General features: G+C 44.4%; 2 protein-coding genes across 2 annotated transcripts in view; one reads left to right on the top strand and one right to left on the bottom strand.

Moving 5' to 3' along the window:
* LOC139747157 (uncharacterized) overlaps positions 1–2919 on the top strand; it is an 80576-nt gene extending 77657 nt beyond the window's left edge. The window contains exon 4 of the mRNA XM_071659108.1: positions 803–2919. Coding sequence (XP_071515209.1) covers positions 803–1675 — 873 coding nt within the window. The 3' untranslated portion in view covers positions 1676–2919. The remainder of the gene's footprint in view (positions 1–802) is intronic.
* A 2244-nt stretch (positions 2920–5163) lies between these two features.
* Positions 5164–16550, bottom strand: LOC139747159 (uncharacterized). Its single transcript, XM_071659110.1, has 4 exons — positions 16399–16550; positions 11961–12093; positions 9024–9167; positions 5164–6137 (listed from the first exon to the last, which is right to left on the bottom strand). The coding sequence occupies exons 1-4, from the start codon at positions 16465–16467 to the stop codon at positions 5701–5703; spliced, it is 783 nt and encodes a 260-aa protein (XP_071515211.1). The 5' UTR covers positions 16468–16550; the 3' UTR covers positions 5164–5700.
* Between the last annotated feature and the right edge of the window lie 2209 nt (positions 16551–18759).

The following is an 18759-nucleotide window of genomic DNA, read 5'->3' as shown; positions in this document are numbered from 1 at the left end:
ATGGTTTGTTTATGGATGTGTTGGTTAGGGAGGTACATGCGAGATATGTGGAGAGAGGCTCAAGTATGCAGTCTGTTGGGGATGAGAATCCCTGGGAAATGAGTCAGTTGTTGTTTGCCGATGATACAGCTCTGGTTGCTGATTCGAGTGAGTGAGTTTGGAAAAGTGTGTGAAAGGCGGAAGTTAAGAGTAAATGTAAATAAAAGTAAGGTTATTAATCGGGTTCAGCAGAGTTGAGGGACAGATGAGCTGGGATGTGAGTTTGAAGGGAGAAAAATTGGAGGAAATGAAGCGTTTTAGATACTTGGAAGTGGACTTAGCAGCGAATGGAACCATGGAAGTGAAAGTGACTCATAGGATTGGGGAGGGAGCGAAGGTTCTTGGAGCGATGATGAATGTGTGGAAAGAGACAACGTTCTTTGAAGGGGCAAAAATGATGCGAGGCATGGGCTAATAGATGAGGCTGTGTGGAGGAGGGTGGATGTATTGGAAACGTAATGTTCGAGGACATGAGATGGTTTGATTGAGAAAGTGATAGGAAGTTGGCAAACAGTGATGAGTATCGAGTGTCCAGAAGATTTTCTATCCTCTGAGACATCCTTGCTGAACCTAAGGTCAAATGTTGCCCTGATTAAACAATTACAGAAAGTCACTGGGAAGAATAATGACACAAGTTGGAATATGTTTTCAGATTTTTATGTTGAACGCCTGTTGGTAAGATCATACTATGCGTTAGTAAGGTGATGATGTAATTATGTTGATACATGTGAGCTGTGCAGCTTATTGAGACCTTACCTTGCAGATCAAACCAGCGCTGGAGGGCGTGGAGAGGCAATATCTTACAGAGGATTCCCTCAGTGTCATATGGTCTCCCGATCTCTACTACGCCAAGCACAAGGAAGCGGCTGAGTCTATCCTGGTGTTGGCAGACATGTGTCAGCGTGGCTTTAAGGTCCAGGACCTGACTGAAGGGCTCACCGTCTCACAGGCTCAGTCTGCCCTCACCACCCTGGCAAACGTCCACGCTGCAGCCTTCACGCTGGAGGTGAAGGAGAAGAAGCCCTTACAGGAACGGTACCCATACTTGCTGTCCATGGAGCAGGCGACGGAGTCCTTCCACTGTCTGGTTGACCGAGGTCTCCCACTCCTCCTGAAGTTCCTCGAGTCTCGTAAAGACCGTGCAGCAGTGCGAGAGACACTAGTGCGATACTCTGGAGAACGTACGGCGGAGGTATTCCGGGGCGTTCTCGCGCCATCAGAGAAGCTCAACACCCTGGTGCACTGTGATTTCTGGTGCAACAACCTCCTCTTTAAGAAGGAGGGAGACGACACTCGCTGTTGTATCATCGACTGGCAGATGGTCACTTATGGTAGACCCGCCATAGATGTGGCCATGTTGATCTGTACATCGCTGGAGGCCTCTGAGAGGAGGAAACATGCCCCACAACTTGTCTCGGGCTATTGGGATGCCTTTATCTCCAGACTAACCAAGTTCGGCATTGAGAAAGAGGCCATTAAGTTCACTAAAGAAGATTTAGAGGCTGATTTCAAGGCGGCACAGGCAATGTCGGCGCTGGTAGTCGTAGGCAGTGTGGACATCGCCCTGGGCAATGCTGCCCGAGAGGAGAGAGTTTTGGAGCTTCTTACAGACCTCATGAATGAGGGTGTGCTATGAGGCATGAGGAGTGAGAGACCACTGTAGGATTAGCAGGCACATGTAAATAACAATTATTCTTGATGTCGATGCATTCATCTGTAAGGTAGCTTCAGATAACATTAAACGATGCAGCCGGATTACTTTTGTATACAGGATGAACTGGAGCACAACAAAGGCATTTTCAAATACTTTTCTTCCTTTCTCACTCAGATTATCGTCAGCATTTTTTTTTGTTTTTATGTTTCGGTATTGTGGTGGAATTTCCGTGGCTAAACTGAATCTGGAATCTGACATTCCTAACTCTTGTATATCATGTGCTAAAAGCGACAGATCATATAGCAGAACGATTGGACGTACAATATCACTTCATTCTATAGGTCAAGAGACGCCAAAAAGGGAGGAAAAAATAGGATTCTAAAAAGAAAAACTCGAGACCAAGAAATAGCGTCGTGCAATATCCTTAATTGATTCACGAAAAATGAAGAACTTCGACTGATGGCCAAGTATGTGCACCGTCTTCTAGCTGTAGAACCTCTTTAGATCCAGCCTTTCCAGTTCACGAGATGCCTGGTGTCCCCGGAGTGGGTCCTGACTCTTTGCGTTTTAAGGCTGTCCATAGCTTATGATAGGCTGAGCCACAACCAGGTGCGCTCGAGTTTGCTTCCCTTGGGCGTTCGTAGCTTCCCACCACACGCGTGTCATGGTGCCCCAAAACGGCTACTGGAGATTTGTGGGAACCCATTTCCACAGATGGATGGAACCTCTTGATTTCATAGTCAAAATTCACAGGTTCATACCAGTTTGCCTGCAGTGCCTGATGGCCTTTTCAGTTTCCATTCAGGCCAGACAATTGGAAGGCCGTACCCGGGAGCAATCATTACCTAGCTTTGATTGTTGGAATGTTATTTCCTAGAACGATCGTGATTACTAGAAGACCTTTCCCTGGGTTAATGAGGATCCCAGGCTTTAATTACTGGAACATGGTTCCCCTCTCACAGTCAGTAGCTGACTTTGATTGACAGACTAAAGCTGTGAAGTAAAGCTCTTGAAAACCTTAGTCTGTGATTGCTAAAGGATTAAACATAAGTCAGAAGAATGATGTATCAGTTTTACCTAAAATCATCATATTCATTTTTAGTGCAGCAGATAACTGGGACGGGCCCATCAGTTTTCTCTGTGTAAACGTTGACAGAAAAGGAAAATTTATTTGTCTTTTCTCTGTTTGTATCTTTCTAATATAATAATAAAGCTGCTGTTGATAATGTTTTTTTTCCTATTTTCCGCCTTTGTCGTCCAAAGAAAAAGCAATACCTAGTAGGAGTTGGGCCTGCAGTCTGTGGCGCTGGCTTCGTCCAGCTAACCAACGGGAGCGGATTTCGTTGTCACTGAGTTCTAGAACGCGAAGGCTTCCCGTATCAGAACAAGAACAGAATTTACAGAAAAGGAATTACAGAAAAGGAACCTAGAAGAAGCTGACTGAAATAAAGTTCTAGATTACCAAGAGTTATGTAAAGAGGGAAAAAAGATATCTTTTCTGAATAGATATAGGGAAGCTCATGAACAGAGTGACACGTTTGGGAACGATGTATTGATAATGCTAAGCCAAAGATTCCATTTTTCTCCTGAATGACAGCATGGATGGTTTACCCCTCACACTTTCAGATACACTGTATGACATTTCAGATCTCGAATCCAAGGAGACTGTCTGGATTTCTGCAGTGTGATGCTCCGATGACTAATTATGTTCTACTGTCATAAAATGATGGTATCCACACAGGTTACGTAACTGGGAATCCACGTCGGTGGAAGATGCTGTCTCTGACTCCACCAGCCAGATGTGGAGTGTCTAGATATGTAGATGATGTGGAGTGATGACTGTAGGATTGCCACATTGACCAACATAAGCAAGAGAATGACAGCAAAAATCTAAGATTCGATTTACATTTACCAAATATTTTGAAGGCAAACTTTATAGCAGACAAGCCAATACCAATGACGCAAACACCATACAGCACACCACATCCTTCATGCACTACCCTCGTCTAGTTCTCAGGTCTGGTGAGCAGGAATTGTCAGTGTGGACCCATAAGTCTAATGATACTCTCTCTCCCAACTCTCATTTGCCCTCTTTTTCAACCCCTGCACCTTCCTTTGGACCTCGTGCCGCTTTCTCTTATACATCTCCCAGTCACTTGCACTCCATCCCCGTAAGTGCCACGATCGAGGCCTAAACATGCAGTAGGGTGAAAGGCGTGCAGGGAATAGAGTGACTTGGAACGATGTGGTATACTAGGGTCGACGTGCTGTCATTGGACTGAAGCAGGGCATGTGAAGCGTCTCTGGGGTAAACCATGGAAAGGTCTGTTGTGCCTGGATGTGGATAGGGAGCTGTGATTTCAGTGCATTGCACATGGCAGTTAGAGACTGAATGTGAACAAATGTCGCCTTTTTTATCTGTTTTCCTGGCACTACCTCGCTGACGCAGGGGGTAGGGATGCTGTTTCCTGTGGGGCGGTTTGACACCAGGAATGGGTGCACGAGACCGAGTATTAGTGGTGGGTGATTTAAATGCGACGGTAAGTAATGTGACAGTTGAGGGTATAATTGGTGTACATGGGGTATTCAGTGTTGTGAACGGTAATGGTGGAGAGCTGATGGATTTGTGTGCTAAAAAAAGACTGGCGATCGGGAGTACCTGGTTTAAAAAGAGAGATATACATGAATATATGTAAGTGATTAGGAGAGATTGTCAAAAGGCATTATTGGATTACACTTTAATTGATAGGCGTGTTTAAGAGAGACTTTTGGATATCAATATGCTGAGAGGGGATGTCTGATCATTATCTTGTGGAGCCGAAGTTGAAGATTTGTAGAGGTTTTCAAAAAAGAATAGACAATGTTTTGGAGAAGAGAGTGGTGAGAGTAAGTGAGCTTGGAAAGGAGATTTGTGTGTGGAAGGATAGAATGAAAAAGATTTTGAGCGATCGGGGCCTGAACATACAGGAGAGTAAAAGGCGTGCAAGGAGTGGAGTGAATTGGAAGACTGTGGTATACCGGGGCCTACGTGTTGTCAATGGACTGAGCCAAGGCATGTGAAACGTCTGGGGTGAACCATGGAAAGGTCTGTGGGACCTGGATGTGGACAGGGAGCTGTGGTTGCGATGCATTGCACATGACCGCTAGAGACTGAGTGTGAACGAATATACATTTTATATAGAATTGTGTCTTTTACCCTCTGTTTGTGAATCAGTGTTCTGGTGTTAACTATTGCCCTTATGCATAAATATCGTTTGTTAACAGCCAGTATAATTGTAGCTGGGAACACTGAGTATATCGTGGTGAGGGAGGTATAACCAGCCCTAACCATCACCAACCCAGTGTTCTCCATCACCTTATCTCAGTCGTCAGCCTAAGTCAAGTGTCCTAGATCTGATCACTCGAGTACCACCATCATCCTTGACTACATCCAAAGCTCCCTCCATCACAAAGGTAAATGAAAAAATAAATGCAGTGCATCTTCTATGAACACAAAATGTGCAGTTTATTCTTGGTGTATGGAATAAAAGAGAGCAATACAGCGACTAAATCAATTGCAACTGACGACCTAGGTAATACAGTACTTCAGAATAACGAATACAGCAGCTTACACGTAATGCTGGTTTACGAGTGGTGTATCAGTTGAAATAAACGCGATACAGCAGTTAATCATACACTTGCTGATACAATCAGGTAATACATTAGTGTACTTATCTTCCAAATACAATGCCCTAAACAGCTGATACAACTACTAATACACCGTCTAATGCATTGGCTCATACATTTGTCTATACAACAATCTCATATAGTGGTTGAGACACTGGACTTAGTGGAAGGCATTCACAACCGAAAGGACCCCCAGGTAGTGGAAGACCTTCTTGTAAAGCGACAGGAATTTTAAGGATTGAAACGCATCAACTACAGGGACGACGAGGACTGAAATCTATGGGTCAATAACTACTTCAGGAGATTCTGAAAGCAGCGTGAAAGTGTGCAAGCACAGAACTTTAGGGTCCACCTACTTGGCCTTTTTCACCAACAGAACCTTTATCACCAGTTTCACCACCGGGACCAGCCATGCCTTTACCACCAGTGTCCCCTTGAGGACCATTGGCACCCGGAGTTCCTGATGCACCTGGATCACCATTCATTCCTGCATCACCCAGAGGCCCTTTTGGTCCAGGCGGACCTGGAGGTCCTGGAGGTTGATCTTTACCTGGCTTTCCAGGAGTTCCAGGATGACCAGGAAGTCCAGGTTGTCCGTTCTTGCCAGCAGGTCCAGGAGGACCCCTGTTTCCTGGAGGCCCTACAGGACCCGCATTGCCTGGACTCCCTGCAGGCCCTGGAGGACCTGGATAGCCAACAGGACCATCTGGACCTGGAATGCCATCTGGTCCAGGGGGACCAGGAGGACCAGGAAGACCGGATGAGCCATCTCTTTCACCTGCCAAATTGGAAATAACGTTAGAACAGAGAGATGGATGATCCAGGTCGCGGTGTCTCCAATGCATGACAAAATGGCTGAAACAAAAGATGTCATTCTATAAATTCATGAAACTTTAACTTTGATTTATATATACACGTTACACTGGAGTCATAAAAATGAACCTGTATAGGTATTTTCATGCACCTCTGTTTATAACCATGATTCAACATGGTTTATATTCATGTTCCATCATGGTTTATATCTGAGCTCCAACATGGTTTACCACCATTCTTCCTCATGGTTATACACTGCATTACAATCGAGGATATATCACTAGATACTCTTACCATACATCATGGATACGTTCATATTGTCCATATGCTCTGTTTCCATAATATTATATCCTATTTCTTTTCCATCAGAACAAGTTGGTCGATGCTCTTTTTATGTCTGCGTTTATAATCTCGCTTCATCTGGTTCAGGAATCTATACAAACTCGCCTCGTACAAAGGATCATATTCGCGTTCCAAGCCTTAGCGTCAATCCCCTCTACAGTGGACTAGTCTCGTTCCAGAGGGGATGAATGACATGGTAACCTCATGTGTTAACACCAGGTTAGGCTGCCACATGCCACACTTCTCCTTGTTGTCTTACGATGAATCTGGAAGGCGATCTTATCTCGACCTTCTCTCATCTCTGATTAATGCAGGGATCATTGATGATGACCGCTACAGACGCTAGGGCAATCCTATCTCTTTAAATGATCATTGTTATGGTTGGAGAGGTAGAGTAAAGTAGTCGTCCATCCCTCACTAACCAAGACACCCCCAGGTGTGTAGGTGTTGTACACCACACTAACCACACACCATCGGTCGGTCCAGACATAGTACAGGGCCTTTCGGAGGAGTCCACATCCACTGTAGACCAGTCACGGACCACACCGGACTCCATATCCACTGTAGGCTAGTCACGGACCACACTGGGATCCACATCCATTGTAGGCTAGTCAAGGACCACACCAGGCTCCACATCCACTTTAGACCAGTCACGGACCACACTGTTCTCCACATCCACTGTAGGCTAGTCACGGACCACACTGGGATCCACGCCCACTTTAGACCAGTCATGGACCACACCGGGCTCCACATCCACTGTAAACTATTCACGGACCACACCGGGATCCACCGGTGGAAGAGCCACCCCGAGTGTAGGAGCAGCAATCCACCTGACCCTGGAATGCAATGGTCCGCCCAGTGTATATATAGCGAGGATAAAGAACAGTAGGTGTGATGTACTGCACCCGCATCAGTTATGAAACATCACATCCCACAGTGGGTGTAGAAAATGTTAAGGCCCACAGTCGCCCACAGTCTCTCACAGTCGCCCACAGGAGATATACACTTCTTGTCGACTCATGCAAGGGCCGACGGAGGACTTGGGAGTGGACTGAGGGCCCGGGGTCGTCAAGGGGTCCTCAGGTGAGTCAGCCCACGAGAAATGACTCAATCCAGGAGGGCAGGGGGCCCGGAAACCCCAGTGAACCCGAGGGCCCAGGTTAATGTCTGTCTGCCCTCGAGGTGCAATAAGGCCACACTAGGGTTGCAGGAGTGTCAAAGGCCACACTAGGGTTGCAGGAGTGTCAAAGGCCACACGAGGTGGAGGAGTGTCAAAGGCCACACTAGGGTTGCAGGAGTGTCAAAGGCCACACGAGGTGGAGGAGTGTCAAAGGCCACACTGGGGTTGCAGGAGTGTCAAAGGCCACACGAGGTGGAGGAGTGTCAAAGGCCACACTAGGGTTGCAGGAGTGTCATAGGCCACACTAGAGTTGCAGGAGTGTCAAAGGCTGCACTAGGGTTGCAGGAGTGTCAAAGGCCACCCAAGGGGCGCGGGAGTGTCAAAGGCTACACTAGGGGTGCAGGAGTGTCATAGGCCACACTAGAGTTGCAGGAGTGTCAAAGGCTACACTAGGGTTGCAGGAGTGTCAAAGGCCACCCAAGGGGTGCGGGAGTGGAGTGTCAAAGGCTACACTAGGGGTGCAGAGTGTCATAGGCCACACTAGGGGTGCAGGAGTGTCAAAGGCTACACGAGGGTTGCAGGAGTGTCAAAGGCTACACTAGGGTTGCAGGAGTGTCAAAGGCCACACTAGGGGTGCAGGAGTGTCAAAGGCCACACTAGGGGTGCAGGAGTGTCAAAGGCTACACGAGGGGGCAGGAGTGTCAAAGGCCACCCAAGGGGTGCAGGAGTGTCAAAGGCTACACTAGGGTTGCAGGAGTGTCAAAGGCCATACTAGAGTTGCAGGAGTGTCAAAGGCTACACTAGGGTTGCAGGAGTGTCAAAGGCTACACTAGGGTTGCAGGAGTGTCAAAGGCCACACTAGGGGTGCAGGAGTGTCAAAGGCTACACGAGGGGGCAGGAGTGTCAAAGGCTACACGAGGGGGCAGGAGTGTCAAAGGCCACCCAAGGGGTGCAGGAGTGTCAAAGGCTACACTAGGGTTGCAGGAGTGTCAAAGGCCACGCTAGAGTTGCAGGAGTGTCAAAGGCTACACTAGGGTTGCAGGAGTGTCAAAGGCTACACTAGGGTTGCAGGAGTGTCAAAGGCCACACTAGGGGTGCAGGAGTGTCAAAGGCTACACGAGGGGGCAGGAGTGTCAAAGGCCACACTAGGGGGCAAGAGTGTCAAAGGCCACACTAGGGGTGCAGGAGTGTCATAGGCCACACTAGGGGTGCAGGAGTGTCATAGGCCACACAAGGGACGCAGGAGTGTCATAATCCACACTAGGTGTCGTATAAGAAGTTGTCAGGCGGTATGAACTATGACGAAACTTTATTCACTTCCTTTTTAAAATGTGGACTCACATTCATCCTGTGCTAGTGCAGAACTACTCATATCTCCAGTATACTTACAACAAATTTTATGTGATTTACAGAAGCCATCTAGAGGTATGCATTTTTCACCACGCCTTTTACAGTCTCCGCCAATGCGTTTGCATTTTGTTTTCCTGCTCACACTCTTGATCTCAAACTCATCCGTCATTTCTGCCTCGACATCTGGAAGTTTTCAAGCAAGTTATGCATTAGGTTCTTCATGGCAACCTTAGTATTCCCTCCCTCGCTGCTACTACTGTCTTCCTTAAATCTCGTCCTCCTCGCTTCTACTTCTCAATATTCCCTGTAAAGCCAAGGTACATAGAGATCTTCCACCTGTTTTTGCCCTGTTTGTGGTCACTGTGTGTGTGTGTGTGTGTGTGTGTGTGTGTGTGTGTGCTACGTGATAGACTTTACATTCATGCTGCCCTTCTACTATTCTTGTATGCATGTCCCATGTCTAAACTCTTAGGTGCACACACAGACACACATATACACACATGCCAGTTTAGCCACATACCTATGCATCAACCAATCCCAAAGGGGTTGATGAAAACCTGGGGAGGGTGAAGGCTGACTGTTGCCCCCAAGATTCGAACCCCACGTGGGCCGAGTCTCAGGGAAGCTTGTGCTAACTCTGGTTCTCGAATACTAACCAGTATATATCATACTTGAAAACCATTTCCTGTGATAGCGAGGAAGCGCCAGGAACACACGAAGAAAGGCTACATTCGCCTACATCCATTCTTTAGCTGATATGTGGAAATCATCGAAACCTCAGCCCCTATCAACATCCATACACCACAGAGCTTTACATGGTTTACCCTAGACGTTTCACATACTCTGGTTCATTCTACTGACAGCACGTCGATCCCGGTATACCACATCGTTCCAGTTCACTCTACCCGTGCACACCACAGCTTTCACCCTCCTGCATGTTCAGGCCCGATCACTCAAAATCTTTTTCACTCCATCTTTCCACCTCCAATTTGGTCTCCCACTTCTCCTTGTTCCCTCCACCTCTGACACATATATCCTCTTTGTCAACCTTTCCTCACTCATTCTCTCCATGTGACCAAACCATTTCAATGCATCCTCTTCTGCTCTCTCGACCATACTCTCTTTATTACCACACCTCTCTCTTACCCTTTCATTACTCGATCAAACCACCTCACACCACATATTGTCCTCAAACATCTCATTTCCAACACATCCATCCTCCTCCGCAGATCCTCATCTGTGGCCTATTTCCCTCATCCATACAACGTTGTTGGGACTAGTATACCTTCAAACACACATTTTCGCCCAACCAAGATAACGACCTCTATTTCTACATATTCCTTAATATTTCCAGAACCTTTGACCCCTCACTCACCCAATGACTCACTTCACTGTTCTATTCGCTGTCACCCTCAGGTTTTACAAAATACTTTATTCAAAATTTCCCCATACAAACGTACACCTCAGCCATTCCTTCCCTATATCTTACACCCCCAACCATCTCTGCCCTACTAAACCTAAAAACTTCACTTTTGTTAGAACCTATTTTTAAGTTCCTCCCTTCGCACACTTCCAAATTCAGTCACCAACTTCTGCAATTTCTCATTCGGATCTACCAACAGGGCTGTGTCTTTAGCAAACAACAACTGACCCACTTCCCGGGCCCTCTCATCACCTGCAGACTGCATACTCGCCCTTGTCTCCAAGATTTTCACATCTACTTTCCTCACCAACCCACCCTTAAACAAAAGGAAACAGCCATAGTAACATTACATACCCCTGTTGTGGACCAACCTTCACATGGAACCACTCACTCTCCTCCCTTCCTATACGTGCATATGCCTTACACCCTTTAATTAATGCTCCTAGCTTTCCTCCCACACCCTATGTTCTTTAGAAATTCCACAAGGCGTCTCCATGAACCCTATCACATGCTTTCTCCAGATCCATAAATGCCACATACATATCCTCGTGTTCCTCTCTCATGCACATTTTTTGAAGCAAAAACCTGACACACATCCTTTACCACTTCTGAAACTACATTGTTTTTCCAGAATCTAATGCTCTATACATGCCTTCATCCTCTCAGTCACCACTCTCCCACACAACTTATTAGGTACAATGAACAAAATCATACCTCTATCGTCTGAACGCTCACCTTTGTCCCTTTTGCCTTCAAACAGTATACATGTATTCCACCAGTCATGAGGCACCTCACCATGATCTATACATACAATGAAAATGTTATCTAACGAATCAACACAACGATCACCAGCTTTCTTAAGAAATTCAACTGCAGTACCATCAGTTCCAGTCGCCTTGCCACATTTCATCTTGCATTAATCATTCACCACTTCTTCTCTCTTCACCAAACCACTCTCCATGTCTCTCTCACTTCGCATACCACTCCGGCCCACACAGCCTACATCTGCTCCCCTATCATCAAACACATTCAACAGTCCTTCAAAATGCTCAATCTCCTCTTCACTTTATCACTACCTGTTACCAGATATGTATGTGTGTTGGTGAATGCTGAAGGCTCTGGTCATTTAGAGGTTATTAAGTAGTGTATTGTGAACGTAGGGAGAACATATTGAGTCTGTGACCTAGTTATGACGAGACAAAGAGCAACACCTACAATCCTGACATGGTTGTGGTGTACATCATATCCGAGTGTTATTTCAACACTTGTAAGTCAGAACGTGTGTCCATTTGTACGTCACAGGTAAACGTACATCCTACTGACAAACTCTGAAGATTCTCCATATGAAAACTAACAGTATTCACTTGGCTCAGAGTTATAAGAATGGTAGCTGAATCGCTATGATAATTTGAAAGACACACACACACACACACACACACACACACACACACACACACACACACACACACACACACACACACACACACACACACACACACACACACACAGCTGCCCACGAGACCTATTCCTTGGAAGAAGGGACACCGACCCACCTCTGGTCACAGTGAGGCAGCAGACGTCTCCAGCCATCGGACAGTCATCATAGTCTGGACTTATTTCGGCACACGTAGCCTCGGCCGTGCAGGATCCACCGTTCAGCTCACACTCGCTGGTCTCAGCATCATCCTACCGACACAGAACATGGCACTTGGTCATGATGTCTCCAGGAGCACTGTGGACTCACAAATGTGTACGACTTGGGTAAACTTCATGTTAGAAACATATATTCCTGCAGATAAAGCATGTACACATGCATCTACAGTGGACATGAACTCTCCATGGATACATCTCATGCACACAGAGACTCTGAGAAATACAAAGATCGATTACAATATTCCTCTGAAGATCACGATTTACGGGAAGGGTGTCGCACATGGCTGCCTCTCCGTTCCTCTGTAAAAGTCTTCTGTGAAGGTAAGAAATCTTTCAGTTCGTTCAAGAGAGGAAGTATTGTTGTGATGCTTCATCCTTTTATGTCTCATTCCTTGATGTCTTATTCCTTGATGTCTTATTCCTTGATATCTTATTCCTTGATGTCTCATTCCTTGATGTCTTATTCCTTGATGTCACATTCCTTGATGTCTCATTCCTTGATGTCTCATTCCTTGATGTCTTATTCCTTGATGTCTCATTCCTTGATGTCTCATTCCTTGATGTCTTATTCCTTGATGTCTCATTCCTTGATGTCTCATTCCTTGATGTCTCATTCCTTGATGTCTTATTCCTTGATGTCTCATTCCTTGATGTCTCATTCCTTGATGTCTTATTCCTTGATGTCACATTCCTTGATGTCTCATTCCTTGATGTCTCATTCCTTGATGTCTCATTCCTTGATGTCTTATTCCTTGATGTCACATTCCTTGATGTCTCATTCCTTGATGTCTCATTCCTTGATGTCTCATTCCTTGATGGCTCATTCCTTGATGGCTCATTCCTTGATGGCTCATTCCTTGATGTCTCATTCCTTGATGTCTCATTCCTTGATGTCTCATTCCTTGATGTCTTATTCCTTGATGTCACATTCCTTGATGTCTTATTCCTTGATATCTTATTCCTTGATGTCTCATTCCTTGATGTCTCATTCCTTGATGTCTCATTCCTTGATGGCTCATTCCTTGATGTCTCATTCCTTGATGTCTCATTCCTTGATGTCTCATTCCTTGATGGCTCATTCCTTGATGGCTCATTCCTTGATGGCTCATTCCTTGATGGCTCATTCCTTGATGGCTCATTCCTTGATGGCTCATTCCTTGATGGCTCATTCCTTGATGTCTCATTCCTTGATGTCTCATTCCTTGATGTCTCATTCCTTGATGTCTCATTCCTTGATGTCTCATTCCTTGATGTCTCATTCCTTGATGGCTCATTCCTTGATGTCTCATTCCTTGATGTCTCATTCCTTGATGGCTCATTCCTTGATGTCTCATTCCTTGATGTCTCATTCCTTGATGTCTCATTCCTTGATGGCTCATTCCTTGATGGCTCATTCCTTGATGTCTCATTCCTTGATGTCTCATTCCTTGATGTCTCATTCCTTGATGTCTTATTCCTTGATGTCACATTCCTTGATGTCTCATTCCTTGATGTCTCATTCCTTGATGTCTCATTCCTTGATGTCTCATTCCTTGATGTCTTATTCCTTGATGTCTCATTCCTTGATGTCTCATTCCTTGATGGCTCATTCCTTGATGTCTCATTCCTTGATGTCTCATTCCTTGATGGCTCATTCCTTGATGGCTCATTCCTTGATGGCTCATTCCTTGATGTCTCATTCCTTGATGTCTCATTCCTTGATGTCTCATTCCTTGATGGCTCATTCCTTGATGTCTCATTCCTTGATGTCTCATTCCTTGATGGCTCATTCCTTGATGGCTCATTCCTTGATGGCTCATTCCTTGATGGCTCATTCCTTGATGGCTCATTCCTTGATGGCTCATTCCTTGATGTCTCATTCCTTGATGTCTCATTCCTTGATGTCTCATTCCTTGATGTCTCATTCCTTGATGTCTCATTCCTTGATGTCTCATTCCTTGATGGCTCATTCCTTGATGTCTCATTCCTTGATGTCTCATTCCTTGATGTCTCATTCCTTGATGGCTCATTCCTTGATGTCTCATTCCTTGATGTCTCATTCCTTGATGTCTCATTCCTTGATGTCTCATTCCTTGATGTCTCATTCCTTGATGTCTCATTCCTTGATGTCTCATTCCTTGATGTCTCATTCCTTGATGGCTCATTCCTTGATGTCTCATTCCTTGATGTCTCATTCCTTGATGTCTCATTCCTTGATGTCTCATTCCTTGATGGCTCATTCCTTGATGTCTCATTCCTTGATGTCTCATTCCTTGATGGCTCATTCCTTGATGTCTCATTCCTTGATGTCTCATTCCTTGATGTCTCATTCCTTGATGTCTCATTCCTTGATGTCTCATTCTTGGAATTGATTCGTTTCATCACTTTATAACACTCCCATCTAACCTTGCTCGAGATCTCCCTCAGGTTTCTACTGCAGCGTCTTTTCGGCGAAAGTTCAGAGCAAGTTTGATACGTATAGAAGACTACTAGACAAAGCTGAACTTCATCAACGTTCAGCAAGTGTTAATCTAACAGTTGCGTGTGTTGTTTTGTGGAACACAGAAGATAAAACCATTCCACTTTCAGATTTGCGAGCGATGGACTTTAGTGTAACTGAGAAGTGGAGCCAAGTCTACCAATAAACAATGAATCTAGATTCATGCAAGTGACTGAACCAGACATAAGAAAACGACGTTAGAGCTACGATTAGAGTCTGTCTTCCTTGTCGGAGAAAGGCTTCGGAGTTTACATGAGTTTACATGAGCTGACGTGAGAAAGACCGACATCAGGAGGCCTGATTGGCCCACGACTGGGTTGCCTGGCAATAAAAGACAAAACTAGGAATTTAACACGACAAAAAAAAAAAAACAATGTGATTCCGCTCAGCATCTTTAAACCTATCACCGACTCCACGTTGCTGCATATCAGCCCTCTACTGTCCCCGTTACCGCTTTCGTTTATACAATCTATTTCTCGCGTTTTTCACGGCGTATACCTGAATTCATAAAATATTTTGAAGGTATTCATAAAATATTTGTCTGAACGACTTTTGAAGGTATATATAATCTTAGTATTCACTACGTCTGATGGTAACTTAATTCAGTGCTATACACACCTATAAGGAAAGAAACTTTTCCTCCACGTTCATATTACATCTTTTAGCTTTCAGGTTTATTCCATTCGTTTCGTAAAGATGTTCGTGATTCCTTTATCGAACCCGTTCAGAATTTTGAACACTTGGATTAAGTCGCCGCGAACTCTGTGTTTTTGTTTTTTTTTTAAGGGAGAAAAAATCTATGGCTGTGGAGTTAGAGAAAGGCTGTGGAGTTAGAGAAAGTTTGTAGAGTTAGAGAAAGGCTGTGGAGTTAGAGAAAAGTTGCAGAGTTAGAGAAAAGCTGTAGAGTCAGAGTTAATCTGTGTAGTTAGAGGAAGGCTGTGAAGTTAGAGAAAGTCTGTAGAGTTAGAGAAAGGCTGTGGATTTAGAGAAAGTCTGTGTAGTTAGAGGAAGGCCGTAAAGTTAGAGAAAGTCTATAGAATCAGAGAAAGTTTATAGGGTTAGAGAAAGTCTGTAGAGTTAGAGAAAGTCTGTAGACTTAGAGAAAAGTTGTAGAGTTAGAGAAAAGCTGTAGAGTCAGAGTTAATCTATGTAGTTAGAGGAAGGCAGTGAAGTTACAGAAAGTCTGTAGAGTTAGAGAAAGGCTGTGAATTTAGAGAAAGTCTGTAGAGTTAGAGAAAGTCTGTAGAGTTAGAGAAAGGCTGTGGAGTCAGACAAAGTCTGTAGAGTTGGAGAAAGGCTGTAGAGTTAGAGAAAAGTTGTAGAGTTAGAGAAAAGCTGTAGAGTCAGAGAAAGTCTGTGTAGTTAGAGGAAGGCCGTAAAGTTAGAGAAAGTCTATAGAATTAGAGAAAGTCTATAGAGTTAGAGAAAGTCTGTAGAGTTAGAGAAAGTCTGTAGGGTTAGAGAAAAGTTGTAGAGTTAGAGAAAAGTTGTAGAGTTAGAGAAAAACTGTAGGTCAGAGAAAGTCTGTGTAGTTAGAGGAAGGCTGTAAAGTCAGAGAAAGTCTGTAGAGTTAGAGAAAGTCTGTAGAGTTAGATAAAGTCTGTAGAGTTAGATAAAGTTTGTAGAGTTAGAGAAAGTCTGTAGAGTTAGAGAAAGTCTGTAGAGTTAGAGAGTGTCTGTAGAGTTAGAGAAAAGTTGTCGAGGCAGAAAAAAGGCCATTGATTCTGCTGTGGCAGGGGGAGAGAGAGGGGAGAGAGAGAGAGAGAGAGAGAGAGAGAGAGAGAGAGAGAGAGAGAGAGAGAGAGAGAGAGAGAGAGAGAGAGAGAGAGAGAGAGAGGCTTTCCCCTAGAACGACTCACCTCGACGGGATTGGCTAGCGCTGTCCCGAGCAAGAGGAGAGCCAGCAGTATCGATCTCCAAGCGAGCATTCTTTCCCTCGACCGAGCTACGCGGGTCGTCACTCGGCAAGTGAGGGTTACGTTGTACGTTCTCAGTCGTCTGAATCACAACTTTTAAAGGGACGGCATGACGGAAGAGGCCACAGTTCGTGACCGGGAAAGGTGTCACTGAACCTCTGTGTGTGGAGAACAAGTGTTGTGTCATGCAGGTCAGGCGGAGGGATCGGGGTCATATCCTGACACACATGATCACCTGTGTACATCTGTATGTACGTATGACCTCTCTCTCTCTCTCTCTCTCTCTCTCTCTCTCTCTCTCTCTCTCTCTCTCTCTCTCTCTCTCTCTCTCTATTACACATGACAGCTAAAAACTGGGTGCGAACGAATGTGGCCCCCCTTCTCTTCTTTTTTATCTGTTTTCCGGGCGCTACCTCGCTAAAGCAGAGAGTGGCGATGCTGTTTTATGTGGGACGGGGTAGCGCCAGGAATGGATGAAGGCAAGCAAGTATGAATATGTACATGTGTATGTATGGATATGTCTGTGTATGTGTATGTATGTATATGTGTATATTTTGATATGTATATGTATGTATATAAGTGTATATGGGCGTTTATGTATATATATATATATATATATATATATATATATATATATATATATATATATGTGTGTGTGTGTGTGTGTGTGTGTGTGTGTGTGTGTGTGTGTGTGTGTGTGTGTGTGTGTGTGTGTGTGTGTGTGTATATATGAGTGGATGGGTCCTTCTTCGTCTGTTTCTTCCGCTATCTCACTGACGCGGAAAATATATATATATATATATATATATATATATATATATATATATATATATATATATATATATATATATATATATATATATATATATATATATATATATATAAAAGCAAAAAAAAAAGCATCTTTTGCGCAAGCCATTACTGCTTCCCTAAGTACATCCCATTCCTCCCCCACTCCCCTTACCTCCTTTCTTCTCACCATTTTCCATTCTGTACTCAGTCTCTCCTTGTAGTTCCTCACACAAGTTTCCTTCCCAAGCTCACTTACTCTCACCACTCTCTTCACCCTAACATTCTCTCTTCTATTCTGAAAACCTCTACAAATCTTCACCTTCGCCTCCACAAGATAATGATCAGACATCCCTTCAGTTGCACCTCTCAGCACATGAACATCCAAAAGTCTCTCTTTCGCGCGCCTATCAATTAACACGTAATCCATTAACGCTCTCTGGCCATCTCTCCTACTTACATATGTATATTTATGTATATCTCTCTTTTTAAACCAGGTATTCCCAATCACCCTTCCTTTTTCAGCACACAAATCTACAATCTCTTCACCATTTCCATTTACAACACTGAACACCCCAAGTGTACCAATTATTCCCTCAACTGCCACATTACTCACCTTTGCATTCAAATCACCTATCGCTATAACCCGGTCTCGTGCATCAAAACTACTAACACACTCACTCAGCTGCTCCCAAAACACTTACCTCTCATGATCTTTCTTCTCATGCCCAGGTGCATATGCACCAATAATCACCCATCTCTCTCCACCCACTTTCATTTCTACCCATATCAATCTAGAGTTTACTTTCTTACACTCTGTCACATACTCCCACCACTCCTGTTTCAGGAGTAGTGCTACTCCTTCCCTTGCTCTTGTCCTCTCACTAACCCCTGACTTTACTCCCAAGACATTCCCAAACCACTCTTCCCCTTTACCCTTGAGCTTCGTATCACTCAAAGCCAAAACATCCAGGTTCCTTTCCTCAAACATACTACCTATCTCTCCTTTTTTGTCATCTTGGTTACATCCACACACATTTAGACACCCCAATCTGAGCCTTCGAGGAGGATGAGCACTCCCCGCGTGACTCCTCCTTCTGTTTTCCCTTTTAGAAAGTTAAAATATAAGGAGGGGAGGGTTTCCAGCCCCCCGCTCCCGTCCCCTTTAGTCGCCTTCTACGACACGTGAGGAATGCGTGGGAAGTATTCTTTCTCCCCTCTCTTTTTTTTTTTTTTCATTTTCCAAAAGAAGGAACAGAGAAGGGGGCCAAGTGAGGATATTCCCTCAAAGGACCAGTCCTCTGTTCTTAACGCTACCTCGCTAATGTGGGAAATGGCAAATAGTTTGAAGGAAGGAATATATATATATATATATATATATATATATATATATATATATATATATATATATATATATATATATTTTTTTTTTTTTTTTTTTTTTTTTTTTTTTTTTTTTTTTTTTATACTTTGTCGCTGTCTCCCGCGTTTGCGAGGTAGCGCAAGGAAACAGAC

The sequence above is a fragment of the Panulirus ornatus genome, chromosome 67 (assembly GCF_036320965.1).
Source record: "Panulirus ornatus isolate Po-2019 chromosome 67, ASM3632096v1, whole genome shotgun sequence".
Lineage (NCBI taxonomy): Eukaryota > Metazoa > Arthropoda > Malacostraca > Decapoda > Palinuridae > Panulirus > Panulirus ornatus.
Note: the sequence above shows the minus strand (reverse complement) of the source record. Positions and strands in the feature narration are given on the sequence as shown.

Excerpts from the sequence above, each read along its gene's own strand:
- LOC139747159 (XM_071659110.1), bottom strand. The coding sequence starts at position 16,467 with ATGCTCGCTTGGAGATCGATACTGCTGGCTCTCCTCTTGCTCGGGACA. Across the intron at positions 12,094-16,398 it reads CGCTAGCCAATCCCGTCGAG|GATGATGCTGAGACCAGCGA; the intron begins GTGAGTCGTTCT and ends CTGTGTCGGTAG. Across the intron at positions 9,168-11,960 it reads CTGCCTCACTGTGACCAGAG|ATGTCGAGGCAGAAATGACG; the intron begins GTGGGTCGGTGT and ends GAAAACTTCCAG.